Raw genomic sequence first — 19,351 nt, forward strand, 5'->3', positions numbered from 1 at the left:
AAACCCCCCTGCTCATAGAGGCTAATTTGCATATCAAAGATAAAATTGTGCAGTAACCAGGGCATCCATAAGCATAAAAATAGTACAGTTAGGGTCTGCTGACATTAGCACATCGCCAGTTTAACCTCTTAAGGACACATGACGTACCGGTACGTCATGATGTCCTGGTACTTAAGGACACATGACGTACCGGTACGTCATGTGTTGTTCCGATCACTGCCGCCCGGCCGGCAGTGATCGGAACCCGGTGCCTGCTCAAATCATCGAGCAGGCACCTAGGCTAAATGCGCGGGGGGGTCCCGTGACCCCCCCATGTCGGCGATCGCGGCAAACCGCAGGTCAATTCAGACCTGCGGTTTGCTGCGATTTCTGCAGTTTCTGATCCCTGCGGTCCCTGACCGCAGGGATCAGAAACTTTAGTATTCCTAAAATAGATCTGTATCCCTCCCCCTGCACCCCCCGAGTGATTTTAGCCCGGTGGGAGGTGCAGGGGGAGGGTTGCGGGCAGTGCGGGCGGTGCGGGAGGCGGGCGGTGCGGCAGGCGGGATCGCGATCCCCCGCCCGCCTCCCCTTGTATAATCGTTGGTTTCTAGTGGGTATACCAGGGTGCCAGCACATTGCTGGCACCCTGGTATAAACGGCTGACATCTGCGATGCGATGTCAGCCGTTAACCCTTTCCATACAGCGGTCCGTACGGACCGCTGTATGGAAAAGGTTAACAGCGCAGGGAGCTCCCTCCCTCTCCCATCGGGGGGCTGCTGTGCCTTTGCAGCCCCCCGATGGGAGAGGGAGAGAGCCCCCAGAGAGCCCCCCTCAGCCCTGTGCTTACCCTTCCCCGTCTGCGCAGTTCTGAGCAGACGGGGAAGGTTCCCATGGCAACAGGACGCCTCTCAGGCGTCCTGCTGTCCATGGTGCTGAACAGATCTGTGCTAAAAGCATAGATCTGTTCAGTGTAAGTAAAATACAGTACAGAACAATATATATTGTACTGTACTGTATTATACAGACATCAGACCCACTGGATCTTCAAGAACCAAGTGGGTCTGGGTCAAAAAAAAAGTTAAAAAAAGTGAAAAAAAAGTAAAAATCAAAAAACACATTTATCACTGATTAAAAATGAAAAAAATAAAATTCCCTACACATGTTTGGTATCGCCGCATCCGTAACGACCTGATCTATAAAACGGTTATGTTACTTTACCCGAACGGTGAACGCCATAAAAATAAAAAATAAAAAACTATGATGAAATTGAAATTTTGCCCACCTTACTTCCCAAAAAAGGTAATAAAAGTGATCAAAAAAGTCGCATGTACGCCAAAATAGTACCAATCAAACCGTCATCTCATCCCGCAAAAATCATACCCTACCCAAGATAATCGCCCAAAAACTGAAAAAACTATGGCTCTTAGACTATGGAAACACTAAAACATGATTTTTTTTGTTTCAAAAATGAAATCATTGTGTAAAACTTACATAAATAAAAAAAAAGTATACATATTAGGTATCGCCGCGTCCGTATCGACCGGCTCTATAAAAATATCACATGATCTAACCCCTCAGATGACCACCGTAAAAAAATTAAAATAAAAACGGTGTAAAAAAAGCCATTTTTTGTCATCTTACGGCACAAAAAGTGTAATAGCAAGCAATCAAAAAGTCATATGCACCCCAAAATAGATGCCAATCAAACCGTCATTTCATCCCGCAAAAAATGAGACCCTACTTAAGATAATCGCCCAAAAACTGAAAAAACTATGGCTCTTAGACTATGGAGACACTAAAACATTTTTTTTGTTTTAAAAATGAAATCATTGTGTAAAACTTACATAAATAAAAAAAATAGTATACATATTAGGTATCGCCGCGTCCGTGACAACCTGCTCTATAAAATTACCACATGATCTAACCTGTCAGATGAATGTTGTCCATAACAAAAAATAAAAACGTGCCAAAAAATCTATTTCTTGTTACCTTGCCGCACAAAAAGTGTAATATAGAGCAACCAAAAATCATATGTACCCTAAACTAGCATCAACAAAACTGCCACCCTATCCCGTAGTTTCTAAAATGGGGTCACTTTTTTGGAGTTTCTACTCTAGGGGTGCATCAGGGGGGCTTCAAATGGGACATGGTGTAAAAAAAAACTGTCCAGCAAAATCTGCCTTCCAAAAACCGTATGGCGTTCCTTTCCTTCTGCGCCCTGCCGTGTGCCCGTACAGCAGTTTACGACCACATATGGGGTGTTTCTGTAAACTACAGAATCAGGGCCATAAATAATGAGTTTTGTTTGGCTGTTAACCCTTGCTTTGTAACTGGAAAAAAAATATTAAAATGGAAAATCTGCCAAAAAAGTGAAATTTTGAAATTGTATCTCTATTTTCCATTAAATCTTGTGCAACACCTAAAGGGTTAACAAAGTTTGTAAAATCAGTTTTGAATACCTTGAGGGGTGTAGTTTCTTAGATGGGGTCACTTTTATGGAGTTTCTACTCCAGGGGTGCATCAGGGGGGCTTCAAATGGGACATGGTGCCAAAAAAACAGTCCAGCAAAATCAGCCCTCCAAAAACCAAACGGCGCACCTTTCACTCTACGCCCCGCTGTGTGCCCGTACAGTAGTTTACGGCCACATATGGGGTGTTTCTGTAAACAGCAGAGTCAGGGCAATAAAGATACAGTCTTGTTTGGCTGTTAACCCTTGCTTTGTTAGTGGAAAAAATGGGTTAAAATGGAAAATTAGGCAAAAAAATGAAATTCTCAAATTTCATCGCCATTTGCCAATAACTCCTGTGCAACACCTAAAGGGTTAACGATGTATGTAAAATCTGTTTTGAATAGCTTGAGGGGTGTAGTTTCTTAGATGGGGTCACTTTTAGGGAGTTTCTCCTCTAGGGGTGCATCAGGGGGGCTTCAAATGGGACATGGTGTAAATAAACCAGTCCATAAAAATCAGCCCTCCAAAAACCATACGGCGCACCTTTCCCTCTACGCCCCGCTGTGTGGCCGTACAGTAGTTTACGGCCACATATTGGGTGTTTCTGTAAACGGCAGAGTCAGGGCAATAAAGATACGGTCTTGTTTGGCTGTTAACCCTTGATTTGTTAGTGGAAAAAATGGGTTAAAATGAAAAACTAGACAAAAAAATGAAATTCTCAAATTTCCTCCCCATTTGCCAATAACTCTTGTGCAACACCTAAAGGGTTAACAACGTATGCAAAATCTGTTTTGAATACCTTGAGGGGTGTAGTTTCTTAGATGGGGTCATTTTTGGGTGGTTTCTATAATGTAAGCCTCGCAAAGTGACTTGAGACCTGAACTGGTCCCTAAAAATTGAGTTTTTGTAAATTTCTGAAAAATTTCAAGATTTGCTTCTAAACTTCTAAGCCTTATAACATCCCCAAAAAATAAAATATCATTCCCAAATCAATTCTAACAAGAAGTAGACATATGGGGAATGTAAAGTCATCACAATTTTTTGGGGTATTACTATGTATTACAGAAGTAGAGAAACTGAAACTTTGAAATTTGCAAATTTTTCCAAATTTTTTGTTAAATTAGGTATTTTTTGGTGCAAAAAAAATAATTTTTTTGACTTCATTTTACCAGTGTCATGAAGTACAATATGTGACGAAAAAACAATCTCAGAACGGCCTGGATAAGTCAAAGCGTTTTAAAGTTATCAGCACTTAAAGGGACTCTGGTCAGATTTTCAAAAAATGGCCTGGTCCTAAGGTGTAAAAAGGCTGTGTCCTTAAGGGGTTAATAGGGTTAATTCTGGTGACAGAAACCCTTTAATGTCCATGCATCCAAGGTATACAATAAGTTCTCTTCCCAAAAAAGAAAACAAAGCTGTGCATCTGGGACCACCAACTGGAAGGCAGCCATCCCATAAATCAAAGTTCAATCTTTTGAACAGACCTTGAGACATAAGTTAGGATTAAAGCTCGTACTGTATATGCTGGCAGCTGTTTCAAGGTGATTGCCCTCATCAGTGAAGAAAGCAGTAGTCTAGCTGGGTGTGAGGCATTTGTAGGGGATTGACGGGGTACCACTTCTCCTTGTGGAGAGTGTCTAGCAAGCTTAAGGAGTCTTATAGGCCGTGCAATGCTCCTCTGGGAAATTATATTCAAATTGGCTCTCTTTTCAAAAAGAAATTAAACTGTGCCTCTGGTGCCACCATTTGGAAAATAGCGATTCTACACGTCAATATTTGACCTTTTAAACAGTGACCTTTTATGTCACTCACAGCAAAGAGGAGGATTATTTACATCAATGTAAGAATTTTCTGACAAAATGTCAGGATCTGATGCTGTGGCCAGATCCTAAGGCCACGTGTGACGATTGCCTGGTTGGAAAAATGTGCCGAGGCCATCAAGATACCATTCTTATTTTGGATTATGAGTGATAAAATTATTATTTAAACCTCTGTTATCCTGCAACTTCTGAATTTCTACTAGAATGACCATGTAATTGTAGCTTCATATACAGACATAGTATCAAGTTTTTCCTGTTGTAGTAAAGTACAGGTTCTCTATTTAACTTCATACAGAAACTAAGACAGAACTATAAAATCATTTACCTCTCTACAGTCAGAATGAGTTCCAAAAGGATGACTTCTTCCAACACCACTTAGTAACTGGAAGAGATTGAACTTGCCACACTTTGTCTCCACACCAAGCCTGACTCTCCAAACAGGTCACATTTGATGCATAAGATCTCTTCCCTTGCGCTGAAACCACTGAGCTCAAGCTCCCAGCTAGCCTCTGTAGCTCCATACAACCTGCACCCGATGTGGTAGATCTTTACTTATGTTCTAGCATTTAGCAGCAGGAGAACATAGCGCAGCACAGCCAATGATCGTAACTGGATAAAAACTTTTTTTTTAGCATAATAAAAAGGCATATATCAAAGGCACACCAAACTAAAAGTCCAATTCTGGGTTTCGTCTCTTTCTGTCTTCTACAGGATAACCTGTTTGGGGACTGAGACAGTCTCTTCTACTTATTGGTATCATTTGGGACTGTGACTTAGGACCATCAAGCAGTAAATGTTTTCATACTTGGATTTTTATGTAGTTTGGAGTCGGGGTTATATATATACGATTGCTAGCTCTTGCCTATTGTACGACGTCTGCTTTGCTCGGAAGCTGTCTTACATGCAGAAGCAGCAGTGGATCCGCCGAAGTTATGAAGAGGCCGGCGCCTCTTCATAACTTCGGCAGATCCACCACCAGGTATAGGGGTCTATTAAGACCAGCGTCTTTTTTGGAATACAACTTCTGAAATTTAAAAAATTCTTGTAGGTAAATATGTAATGCACTATGCATTTAATAGCTGAAAAACACTGTTATACACTAATAACTGAAATCTATAAATTTGTCCTCAGAAAAAGTTAGAAGAGCTATATATATGTATGCCCTGGAAATGCAGAGAATAATGTGCAAGTCTAAATGGGAATAAAAGAAACATGTAAAAAGTGTAGCTGCTATATTCAGTGCTGACATAAAAGGGTGGTCTGTTGTAAATAAATAACTTTTCACAGGTATTCACAGCCTGCCTCTGCTATGGAAATGTTTATACTTATCTGCTATCCACAGCTTCGGTCCAGAGCACTGGCTCCTGTGTTTCTATCTACCGGTCCACAGTTGGTTTATTTCCTCTCCGGCATGGGTGTGATCAACAGCTTTTCTGCAGCCAATGACTGGATTCAGCAGTGACGTCCAGAGACACATCACTGCTGAAGCTAGTTATTGGATGCAGCAGAGCGGATGACCATGCCCATGCCAGGGACAAATTAAACAAGCTGTAGACAGCAAGATGGACACACAGTAGTTGGCACGCAGGACTAGAGCAGTGGGTAATAGGTAAGTACAGTGAGGAACAGAAGTATTTGAACACCCTGCGATTTTGTAAGTTCTCCCACTTAGAAATCATGGAGAGGTCTGAAATTCACATTGTAGGTGTATTGCCACTCTAAAAGACAGAATAAATAAAAAAAATAAAAAAAAGCAGGAAATCACATTGTATGATTTTTAAAGAATTTATTTGTCTTGCACTGCTGAACATAAGTATTTAAACACCTGAGAAACAGCACGAATTCTGGCTCTCAAAGACCTGTTACTGTGCCTTTAAAAAGTCCACCTCTACTCCACTCATTAAACTAACTTAGTAGCACCTGTCTGAGCTCTTTAAAGACACCTGTCCACCCCACAGTCAGTCAGACGCCAACTACTACCATGGGCAAGACCAAAGAGCTGTCAAAAGACAGCAGAGACAAAATTGTTGACCTCCACAAGGCTGGAAAGGGCCACGGGACAATTGCCAAGCAGCTTGGTGAAAATAGATCAACTGTTGGAGCAATTGTTAGAAAATGGAAAAGGCTAAAGAAGACTGTCCGTCTCCCTCGGACTGGGGCTCCATGCAAGATGTCACCTCGTGGGGTATCACTGGTGATAAGAAAGGTGAGGAATCAGCCCAGAACTAAAAGGGAGGAGCTGGTCAGTGACATGAAGAGAGTTGGGACCTCAGTTTCAAAAGGTCACTGGTCGGTAGAACACTACGCAGTCATGGTTTCAAATCATGCATTGCACGGAAGGTTCCCCTGCTCAAGTCATCACATGTCCAGGCCCATCTGAAGTTTGCCAATGACCATCTGGATGATCCAGAGGAGGCATGGGAGAAAGTCATGTGGTCAGATGAGACTAAAGTAGAACTTTTTGGTCTATACTTCACTCGTCGTGTTTGGAGGAAAAAGAAGGATGAGTTGCATCCCAAGAACACCATCCCTACTGTGAAGCATGGGGGTGGTAACATCATGCTTTAGGGGTGCTTTTCTGCGAAGGGGACAGGACAACTGCACTGTATTAAGGAGAGGATGAAGGGGGCCATTTATTGTGAAATTTTGAGCAACAACCTCCTTCCCTCAGTCAGAGCATTGAAGATGGGTCTTGGCTGGGTCTTCCAAGATGACAACGACCTGAAGCGCACAGCCAGGATAACCAAGGAGTGGCTCCGTAAGAAGCATATCGAGGTTCTGGAGTGGCCTAGCCAGTCTCCAGACCTAAATCCAATAGAACATCTTTGGAGGGAGCTGAAATTCCGTGTTGTTCAGCGACAGCCCCGAAACCTGACAGATCTAGAGAGGACATCTGTGTGGAGGAGTGGGCCAAAATCCCTGTTGCAGTGTGTGCAAACCTGGTCAAGAACTACAGGAAACGTTTGACCTCTGTAATTGCAAACAAAGGCTTCTGTACCAAATATTAACACAGATTTTCTCAGGTGTTCAAATACTTATGTTCAGCAGTGCAAGACAAATACATTCTTTAAATATCATACAATGTGATTTCCTGATTTTATTTTTTTTATTCCATCTCTCAGAGTGGGAATGCACCTACAATGTGAATTTCAGACCCCTCCATGATTTCTAAGTGGGAGAACTTGCAAAATCGCAGGGTGTTCAAATACTTCTGTTCCTCACTGTATGAGTCTTTCCATAGCAGAGACAGGCTGCGGGCACCTATAAAAAGTTACTTATTCCCAGACATCCCCTTTAATGCTGTCTTCCTGTTAGGTCTAGAATTTCTGAGAGGAATGCAGACATGCTCAGTAGTGAACATCCTCCTCTGGTCTTTAGAGGAAGAAGTTACTACTGACCATGTGCAGCACAGTTTCAGACATTATAACTAAGGGCCTTGGAACAGCGTAAAGATACAAAGTATAAGGACAGGAGAGGTGAGAATGGATTATCACCACTAGAACACCCTGCTTATCACAGGTTATAGTATAAGGACAGAAGAGAACACAGGAGATGTGAGAACTTATTCTCTATCACCACTAGGACACCCTGCGTATCACTGTTTATGGTATCAGAACAGGGGAGAACACAGGAAAGGTGAGAACTGATTCTCTATCACCACTAGAACACCCTGCTTATCACTGTTTAAGGTATAAGGGACAGGAGAGCACCCAGAAGAGATGAGAACTGATTATCTGTCACCACCAGAACATCCTGCTTATCACTGCTTATAGTATAAGGACAGGGGAGAACACAGGAGAGGTGATAACTTAATATATCTATTACCACTAGAACACCCTGCTTATCACTGTTTATAGTATAAGGGACAGGAGAGGTGAGAACTGAATATCTATCACCACTAGAACGCCCTGCTTATCACGGGTTTATGGTATAAGGACAGAAGAGAACACAGAAGAGGTGAGAACTGATTATCTATCACCACTAGAACACCCTGTTTATCACTGCTTATAGTATAAGGACAGGAAAGAAAGTGTAAAGTAGAACTAGCTTAGTTGCCCAAAGCAACCAATCAGATTCCTCCTTTCATTTTCCAAAGTAGCTGTCCAAAATGAAAGGTGGAATCTGATTGGTTGCTATGGGCAACTAAGCCAGTTCTACTTTACACCAGTTTGATAAACGACCCCCAATATTTTTTTAAGCAGGAGTCAGTACATTTCCACCAACTCTGAATCCAACTCCACCAAAAACTAGTTTTGACTCCAACTCAATGGCTTAATCCCATAAAGCACGATAGAAATGCAGGCAATGTGTCTGTTCTGTTCACTTATCTTGATGACCTTATTCCTTTCGTTTTTAGAGGAACTGTTTTAGCTCAATGAAAGCGATTTATTTGCTCATTTGTCAGCTTATAGGGGTCAAATAAAAAACAAATTGCTAAAACAAGAGACATTTTTAATTTATCAAATGGATTTTACATAATTACAAAGACTGTAGAAGTTGCAAATGATGCTGAATGGCCATAATGATACACTGTAAGTAATGAATCCTAGGAGCCTCTGTTGTAAAGCTCCTTTGAATTTTATATTTAGCCAATCCACGTCAGCGCTATGGACACCTATGTCTCATGATGGGCAATCTGTTTGACTTCATTTGCCAGCACTAAATTCTGATTGCTGGAGGTACCATTAAATATATTTTCTCTCAGGAACTCCACTTTCTTTGCTTCAGTCAGCATTAAAAACTGGTTTACGGGAACCTTGAAAAAACAAAGATTAGTTAACAGGTTTCTACTGAAATATAGTCTGAATCATAGTAAAATATAAACCCAAGTGCAGCATCACCCACTCTATTGTATGCTGCCCTCAGAGAGGACTATCAGAATTTTTCTGGCAAAAAAAACATTGAAAAATAGGACAGACAGTATTACATGATGCATATTACATTGATAAATTCTGCTGTACAGGGGTGTAACACAAAAACTAGTGGCTCCCACTCCACCATGACCACGTGAGGAGCAACATAAAAACAGCAAAAAAAAAAAAAAAAAAAAAAAAGCTTATGATTACTTGTACTTCGCTCACCATGAGGCCCACAGATAATGCACACTATGATGTCATAGAGCATGGAAAATAAACACATGGATGTCACAGTACAAGAATAAGGTATTGGAGAAGAAGAGGGATGTGCACTCCTTGTTTTTTTTTGAGGTGCTGTGGTGTACGGGTCAAAAGACCTTAAGTAATAATTTGGAGGAAACCACGCACACTCGAGCAAGTTCAAAATATGCAAAGTAGATTTATTATGGTACAATGCAAAATGTGAATAAGAAAGTGCTCAGAAGTTGGAGCAAAAAATTGACCATCAGTGGAATGCCTAGACCATAAATAGGTCTGGCGTATGTGCTACAGCTCTGAGGAGTCCAGTTATGCCGTGTAGGATCCAGTGGAACCATGATAATTTTGTATAGACGTTTCGGTCGTGGCTGACCGTTTTTAAATATAATCGCTGTAACATAAAAAGAGCAATGAGTATCAAGGGCAAGCACCTAAGTATCAAAACCTCATCAGGGAAATAACCTATGTATATGTGTATATATATATATATATATATATATATATATATATATATATATATATATATATATATATATATATATATACCCCTATTTACACATTTGTTTGTTTAGGATTCTAAAGCCATCATAAATAAAATATGGAACTATGTATCATTCTGGTGGTTCATATGTAGTCATAATGGTAAAGGCAGGTTTCTAATTATCTCAAGGTGGAGAATAGGCACAGGCATGGGATAGGAAAGATTGTAGGAAGGAGTTGGCAAGAACCGGATATTGGGTAAGTATGATTGTGGAAAGAGCTTACCTGAAGTGGAGATTGCGATGTAGCGTGTCGGCAGTCTGTATTAGAGCTGTGTGCCCGCCCCTCCTCCACCCCTCTCATTGGTGGCAGCGGCAGCAGAGGGGGAGGGAGGACAGCTTGCTTCTCCCCTGTGCTGCTGAGGGAACATGAGCGCGCCGACAGCAGCGCGCTCATGTTCAGAGATACTAGACTGCGCAGAAGCGCAGCCCAGTATCGGAAAAATTGAAATCCCGGTATCGTATCGATACCGGAACAAAAGTATTGATTGGGTATCGAAATTTCGATACCCGCAACAACCCTAGTTGGCATAAATAAATAGATGACGTGTTTTGTATATGGACTGGCCCAATACACAGTTTGTTGAAACCATTAACCAGATAAGAGGAGAACTCACATTCACTGTACACTATCTATACTCTACACTATCCATCAGTTTTTAGACACATTGGTCCAAAAAGATGAGAATGGCACACTTTCAACAGACCTTTACATTAAACCAACAGACAGGAACGGCCTTCTCCAATACACGAGCTGTCTCCCCAACAATACAAAAAAATCCTTACCCAAATCTCAATTCACCCGAGTACGACGCATTGTCTCTAACCCTGAGCGCCAATTGACACAATTACAAATCATGCAGAAAAAATTCAGAGATAGAGAATATCCTGCTCACCTCCTAACTGAAGCAAATACTAGTACACTACAATCACAGAATACCACCAGAGGCACTAACACACCCAGAGTAGCCTTTGTTCACACATACCACACAATAGTTCCCAAAATTCAACAGGTCATTCGAAAACACTGGCCTTTATTACAACGTACATATCCCACTATCACCGAATTTCAGTCACCAGCCTTAAAAGACCAAAAAACCTCAGGGACCACCTAATATGGGCAGACCTAGGCGGTCTTAATAAAACTATGAAACAATTATTTATGGGCACAAAAAGGACAGGCACATTTCCATGTTTACAATGCGCTTGTTGTAATAATATACAGAAAGGCAACATGATATATCATCTACGTACAGGACGCCCCTTCCCTATTAGAGACTATTTCACTTGCCACTCTAAATTAGTAATATATCAGATCAAATGCCCATGTGGACTTATATACGTCAGCGAAACCACACAGGCGATCAAGGACAGAATAACTAGCCACAAATCTACCATGCGGTGCCAAAAACCGTGGCTTCCATTACGGACCATTTTAAAAAAGCAGGACATAATGTTGCTTAGCTGCGCTTTCAGATCATTGAACAAATCACTAAACCAAGATGCGGCGGCAATCATATCAGACTCCTAACGAGAAGGGAATCTTACTGGATACATACCTTGGAGACTTTGGCTCCCAGGGGCCTTAATCGTGAATATGATGTGTTCCCATCATAAATCACACGTCATTGTAGATATCACGTTCACACAGATATAACTGTGTGTTGAGTTATTTTGTTACATACATGTGATTATTTATTTTATTTTTCTTAGGGCTCATGCACATGACTGTATGCCCTCCGAGACATACGGTCCGTGAGCAGGCCATATGTCCCGGAGCGGCATACATCATAGGTTACTATGATGCTGAGTGCATCGGGCCGCCCGCGGGGCTATTGTCCTGCACTCATAATATCATATGACTGCGGGACAATAGCCCCGCGGGCGGCCCGATGCACTCAGCATCATAGTAACCTATGATGCTGTGCGCTCCCGTGCACACAATGTATGCCGTTCCGGGACATATAGCCCGCTCACAGACCGTATGTCTCGGAGGGCATACGGTCGTGTGCATGAGCCCTTATTAATACGTTGTCTCATCTCTCCCCCAGACTCGTTGAATTGCTCCTCTATCCAGCACAGGTAGTATTAGGCACTGGGTCTCTTCTGTACATACTTTCTTCTTTTATTCCTCCTTTTCTTTATTGTTTTAACACTCTCCTTATATTTCTTATTCTCTACATATCCCATCACACGATGTACATACCCCGCACATATACAAATACATTGCTTCTACACACATGCTCCCACAAAGAACATGGCCGTCGCCTACTCCTTCAGCCCAACGCACACGCACCAACCCTCTCTGTACTATTAGCCGACATGTGCACGCGCTCCCACAAGTAACATGGCCGCTGCCATCCTCTTCTGTACAGTGCGCACGAGCACAGCTCCGATTCCAGCGTTCTGGCACGCACGTCCGGTATTTTAACCAGCGCACACTGCAGTCCCACACCACAGCTCTAATACAGACTGCCGACATGCTACCTCGCAATCTCCACTTCAGGTAAGCTCTTTCCACAATTATACTTACCTGGTACCCGGCTCTTTCCAACTCCTTTCTACAATCTTTCCTATCCCATGCCTGTGCCTATTCTCCACCTTGAGATAATTAGAAACCTGCCTTTACCATTATGACCACAGATGAACCACCAGAATGATACATAGTTCCATACTTTATTTATGATGGCTTTAGAATCCTAAACAAACGTGTAAATAGGTATATATATGTATACATAGGTTATTTCCCTGATGAGGTTTTGATACTTAGGTGCTTGCTCTTGATACTCATTGCTCTCTTTATGTTACACCGATATATTGAGAAAGGTCAGCCACGACCGAAACGTCTATACAAAATTATCGCGGTTCCACTGGATCCTACACGGCATAACTGGACTCTTAGAGCTGCAGCACATATGCCAGACCTATTTATGGTCTAGGCATTCCACTGATAGTAAATTTTTTGCTCCAACATATTTCTTCTGAGCGCTTTCTTATTCACATTTTGGATTGTACCATAATAAATCCACTTTGCATATTTTGAACTTGCTTGAGTGTGCGTGGTTTCCTCCAAACAGTACAAGAATAATGCATACAGTGATGTAATAAGGGAGGAGAGCAAAGGCAATATGTAGGGCTTTAAAACAAATGGAGCGCCTCAAATAATATGAGGCTACTAACCAGATGAAAACCGCCAGAGCTCGTCAATGGACCCCCTGCGGTGAGGGAGAAGAAAAAAGGCTCTATGTGGTGCTCCAAGGATGAAATTTCCTTAGATGATTTGAGGTCCAGAAACAATGCGTCTCAGGGTTGTTCTAACCCCTTCATCGGGTAAAGAACACCATCTGTTGTTTTTTTTACCTGATTAAGGGGTTAGTACAACCCACAAACGAGTAGAGACCTTTTTTCTTCTCCCTCACCTCGAGGTATACAGTGATGTTACAGCTCAGGATTATACAAACAGTAATGTCACAGTCAGCGTTCTCTCTACACTGGGAGCTCGGGCACAGCTCAGAGAAAACAGTACAAGGATAATGTACACAAGAGGTTGTATTATATTTTTTCCGGAGGAGTAAAAATACTCCATCACTTTTGAGGAGTATTTTTTAAGCCATGGAGGTGTGCGAAATAAGATGCTGTATATTCTGACACCTGGCACCCCGCCAATCAGCTGTTTGAAGAGAAGGTGGCGTTCCATGAGAGCACTACTTCCTGTCCATTACACTGCCTGTGGTCTCGGAAGTGCAGTGGAATTACAAGTACTCGCTCCATTCACTTGTACTTACACTGTGCCATGGCTACAGGGGAGACCATGCGTAGTGTAATGAAGAGAAAGCTGCGCTCGCATGTATCAGCGGGGGTGCGGGCAATCATACCTTTTTGGGCTGGCAATGGAAAACGAAAGTTCCAACATATATTTTTTGCACTACAATTCACAACGTTCACTGTGCGGCATAGCAAGCGTATTACACCTATCCTATGGTTCAGCACAGTGATACCAAATACTGTAAGTACAGTTTTATGGGGGGGTGTTAATTGCCTTTTGGGCTGGCAATGGAAAACTGCAGTTCCACCATAGTTTTTTGCACTTTAAATTTACGAAAGTTCATTGTGTGGAATAACAAGCATATTACGTCTATCCAATGGGTCAGATTGATTATGGCGATACCAAATATGAATAGCTTTATGTGGGGTTTTTTTACCACTTTTTTACCAGATGTTCCATTTACTGAAAATATTGTTTTTGGCAGTTTGGCGCAGATCTCTTATTCTGAGAAACGCTGCCCCCTTGATAGTTTTCTGCACTGTCTTCACAGCACACTATAACAGCACCTACTGTGCACCTACTGTGTCCTTCTCCCATACCATGTAGATTGTAAGCCCTCACGGGCAGGGCCCTCTCTCCTTTTGTACCACCTCCCATTGACTATAATGATGGCAGAGTTCCGGCAGCGGCGAGACGCCCTTGGACTAAAACTACGACATGTCCGACATTTAGTACGGCAGCCTCTCACCAAGTGCTGCCGCTGGAACTCCCCCCTCATTATAGTCAATGGGGATAAGCAGCAGTCCGGGGCCACACGTGAACTAGAGGCAGGACGGATCCAACAGGGATCCATCCTGTCGCTAGTGTGAAACTAGCCTGAGTGGGCCATATGTCCCGGACTGGTATTGATCATGTGCAGGGGAGCACACAACATCATAAGATCTTATGATTGTGGGACATTAGTTCCGCCGGCAGCCCAACATGCACAGCATCACAGTAACCTATGATGTTGTGTGCTCCCCTGTACACAATCAATGCCAGTCCGGGATATCTGGTCCGCTCACGTTATGTTAATTAAAAAAACGGATCTCCGCCGGTCCCCAATTATAGCGAACAGGGCCAGGTGAACTTCCGGCAGTGCACGTGGTAGTTACGGATTCGGCAGGCTGTTCCCCCACTGGAAAAGCCTGCCGGAGAAGGCTGCCGCTAGTGTGAAAGTAGCCTAAGTTGGGAAGTGTTCAAGTTACCATTATTTTTCCATTCTGAATAAAGAAAAAAAAGAAAAATGAATCCTGTAAAAAAAAACAAAAAAAAACAAAAAACAAACAAACAAAAAAAAAAAACAGTTGCACATTTAGCATTTATTTGATCCATTTCTGTGTGATCCTTTAGGCCTCATGCACATGACAATGAATAATGGCCGTGTGACTGCCGTCTAAGTAACGTCCGTCACACAGCCATTTTTAGCATTAATGAAAGTCTATGGGGCTATTCACATGGCCGTTCTTTTAACAGCCAGTGAATAGCATCTGTCCAAAAATAGGACATGTCCTATTTTTGTCCGTTTCCACAGTCATGCAGACCCCACTGAAATCAATAAGATCGTTTTTAACAGCCAAATGACGAGTACACTTTCATTAGGGGTTTAAAAAAGTGTCCCCCATGGTTTAAATAATGCCCCCATGGTGACTCGCAGCAAGAAAAATTAAAAACTCACCTCATCCACTTGCTCGCGGTGCGGCAGTCTCTTCTCTCTTCATTAAGCAGGACCTGCCGAATTACCTGCGATGTGTGTGGTGACGTAACCACGTGGGAGCGCGCAGTGACGTCATCACGCACATCGTAGGTCCTGTTCAGTGAAGATAGAAGAGACTGCTGCAGAGCGAGCAAGTGGATAAGGTGTGGTTTTTTTCTTCGTGTAAAATCAAGAAAACAGAAACAACGGTGGACTATTATGGGGGCATTGTTTAAAGCATGGAGGAAATTAAGATGGGGCATTAAAAAAAATTATTCATACCCTACGGGGGGCCATTATTTAAGATGGGGACCTACACTGGGGGCATTATTAAAGCCGAGGGTGCTAAAAAAAAAAAAAACACACACACACTATGGGGGACATTATTAAAGCTGGGGACAGTAAAAAAAAATCCTACACTATGGGGGCCATTATTAAAGCTGGGGTCCTACATGGGGTACATTAAAGCTGGGGTCCTACATTTGTATCATTGAAAGGTCTGTTATTGTACTTTTCTTTTAAAGCAAAAGATGTGAATGTATGAGTTTTTCTAAAATAAAACCTCAACATTAAGGTGAAATGTTGCGATAAGTAAGTGGGTTTTGGGTTGCGATTTGGGCACTCGGTCTTTAAAAGGTTCGCCAACACTGCCCTAGGATTACTAACAGGGTCTGAGACCACTGTTTCCTTTCCAGATGAACGAAACAGCGTCTCCCTGAGACCTAGTAAACAACGAGCAAATGGGAACAACAAAATATAAAAGGGAAGTACACTTATCCTCAATAGAAAATGGATAAGCAGGAACTCAGATGAAGACCACACACTAGCTCTTCCAACTTCAGGCAGATAATATCAACCGCATGGTATGAAGTGTGAGTCCAGACTAAATAGAGGAGCAGTAATGACCACAGGCTACACCGGAGACAAGAGGTGTGGTCATTACCAACAACAACACTGCAACAAGTGAAAACAGATAGGCTGTCAGATAACCTAACGTGCAGCCAGTCTCTCAGATCTTCTAACCTCTGTCACAGGAGGGACCATGACAGTAGCCAGGTGTAGGACTGGAGTATTGTGCAGGCAGTACATTACACCATACTAACAAGGTGGCAGCACTTCCCAGAGCAAGACATCAAGCACTGAACAGCTATAAACATTATATTAGTAACTGGCAAATTAGACTGTTTCCAGGATATCCGTGAAAACCCCTTTAAATATGAGATCATGTATTTTTTATATTTTAAACACTCACCACCACAACAGTGAAACCAAGTGATTTTAGATGCCTCATTTTCAAAGCCAGCTTTCCTACTGGGTGAAGACTTCCCAAAGTAAAAGCATTCGGTGTGCAGCATAATACAGCAATTCTATGAGAAAGGACAGAAAAAAGACACCCGTGAATGATGACCTGTAAAAAATCTTGTGCCAGAACAGAATATCCACGTACTGTATACAAAGACTATTTAACCCCTTCAGGTCATTTTTCACCTTAAGGACCAGGCCATGTCATGTGTCACTTTATGTGGTGATAACTTTAAAACACTTTTACTTATCCAGGCCATGCTGAGATTGTTTTCTCATGACATATTGTACTTCATGACAGTGGTAAATTTGAGTCAAAATATTTCATTTTTATTTATAAAAAAAATACCAAAATTTTTGAAACATTCGCAATTTTCAACATTTCTATTTCTCTGCTTTTAAAACAGATAGTGATACCTCCTAAAATAGTTATTACTTTACATTTCCCATATGTCTACTTCACGTTTGGATCAATTTTGTAAATTACATTTAATTTTTTTGGGACGTTAGAAGGCTTAGAAGTTTAGAAGCAAATCTTTAATTTTTCCAGAGAATTTCCAAAACCCACTTTTTAAAGGACCAGTTCAGGTCTGAAGTCACTTTGTGAGGCTTACATAATAGAAACCACCCATGAATGGCCCCATTTTAGAAACTACACCTTCAAGGTATTCAAAATGGATTTTACAAACTTTGGTAACCCTTTAGGTGTTCCACAAGAATTAAAGGAAAAATGTAGATCAAATTTCAGAATTTTACTTTTTGGCAGATTTTACAATTTCATCCATTTTTTTCAGTAACAAAGCAAGGGTTAACAGCCAAACAAAACTCAATATTTATTACCCTGATTCTGTAGTTTACAGAAACAACTTATATGTGGTCGTAAACTGCTGTACGGGCACATGGCAGGGCGCAGAATGGAAAGGAACGCTATATGGTTTTTGGAAGGCAGATTTCACTGGGATAATTTTAAGTTGCAATGTCACATTTGAAGACCCCCTGATCCACCCCTAGAGTAGAAATTCCCCAAAAATGACCCTATTTTGGAAACTACAGGATAAGGTGGCAGTTCTGTTGGTACTATTTGAGGGTACATATGATTTTTGGTTGCTCTATATTACACTTTTTGCGAGGCAAGGTAACAAAAAATGGCTATTTTGGCACTGTTTTTATTTTTTGTTATTTACAATGTTCAGAGCAGGTTGTTACGGACGCTAGAATACCAAATATGACTACTTTTTTTGTTTGTTTGTTTCAGTTTTACATAATAAAGCATTTTTGAAAAAAAACTTTTTTTGTGTTTCCATATTCTGAAAGCCATATATATATATATATATATTTTTTTTTGGGCGACTGTCTTATGTAGGGGTTCATTTTTTCCGGTATGAGATGACTGTTTGATTGGTACTATTTTAGGCTGCATATGACTTTTTGATTGCTGACCACGGCAGTGCAAGGGTTGATGCGCCGCCATTGGTGTTTTCACCTGCACCGGCCCAATCACCATGCAGTACATGTACGTCTCTGGTCCTTAAGTCACGGGCAGATATGACGTACATGTACATCATGAGTCCTTAAAGAGGACCTTTCACCGATTCTTACCCTATGAACTAAGTATACATACATGTGGAGCGGCGCCCGGGGATCTCTCTGCACTTACTATTATCCCCGGGCGCCGCTCCGTTCTCCTGCTATGTCCTCCGGTATCTCCGTTCCCTACGTTATGGTAGGCGGAGTCTGCCCTAACGCTGGCCAATCGCATTGCAGAGCTCACAGCCTGGGAGAAAATAACCTCCCAGGCTGTGAGCTCTGCGCTGCGATTGGCCAGCGCTAGGGCAGACTCCGCCTACCATAACATAGGGACTGGTATCTCCGCCTACTATAACTTAGTGAGCGGAGATACCGGAGGGCATAGCAGGAGAACGGAGCGGCGCCCAGGGATAATAGTAATTGCAGTGAGATCCCCGGGCGCCGCTCTACATATCTGTATAGTTAGTTCATAGGGTAAGAATCGGTGAAAGGTCCTCTTTAAGGGGTTAAGGGCTAGTCATCTACTAAAAATAATCAATAGTGGAGAATGTGACATTGCCATCACACTTTTGTAGTGCTTTATGGCCCCCTACTGTACCTGAAAAATTTAACCTGACTGGCTTATTTTGGGGTGAAGAACCAACTTTTATTATCTTTTTGGGGTTGTATAACGTACTGATTAACTTGTATGATATTTTTTTTAATTAATAAGAAATGCTGTTTTTTAGTACTATTTTGGGTACATATAATTCATTGACAGTTTATACATTTTTAAGGGGCCATTTAAACACCAAATTTGACATGTATTTTATAATCATCATGTGTCATGCAATATAAAATGTGTAAAATGTATTCATTTTATAATAAATACATTATTCAATGTATTTAAATTTATAGAGGTTAGTCTACTTTCACACTAGCGTTTTGGCTTTCCGTTTGTGAGATCCGTTCAGGGCTCTCACAAGCGGTCCAAAACGGATCAGTTTTGCCCAAATGCATTCTGAATGGAAAAGGATACGCTCAGAATGCATCAGTTTGCCTCCGTTCAGTCACCATTCCGCTCTGGAGGCGAACAGCCAAACTACACATTTAGGTACAATAGAAAACGGATCCGT

General features: G+C 41.8%; 1 protein-coding gene across 1 annotated transcript in view; it reads right to left on the reverse strand.

Moving 5' to 3' along the window:
• Positions 1 to 8,692: 8,692 nt before the first annotated feature.
• FASTKD2 (FAST kinase domains 2) overlaps positions 8,693 to 19,351 on the reverse strand; it is an 87,673-nt gene continuing 77,014 nt past the window's right edge. Inside the window, exons 11-12 of the mRNA XM_040441048.1 lie at positions 16,660 to 16,774; positions 8,693 to 9,009 (exon numbers count right to left, since the gene is read on the reverse strand). Coding sequence (XP_040296982.1) covers positions 8,869 to 9,009; positions 16,660 to 16,774 — 256 coding nt within the window. The 3' untranslated portion in view covers positions 8,693 to 8,868. The remainder of the gene's footprint in view (positions 9,010 to 16,659; positions 16,775 to 19,351) is intronic.

The sequence above is a fragment of the Bufo bufo genome, chromosome 7, assembly GCF_905171765.1.
Source record: "Bufo bufo chromosome 7, aBufBuf1.1, whole genome shotgun sequence".
Classification (NCBI taxonomy): Eukaryota; Metazoa; Chordata; class Amphibia; order Anura; family Bufonidae; genus Bufo; species Bufo bufo.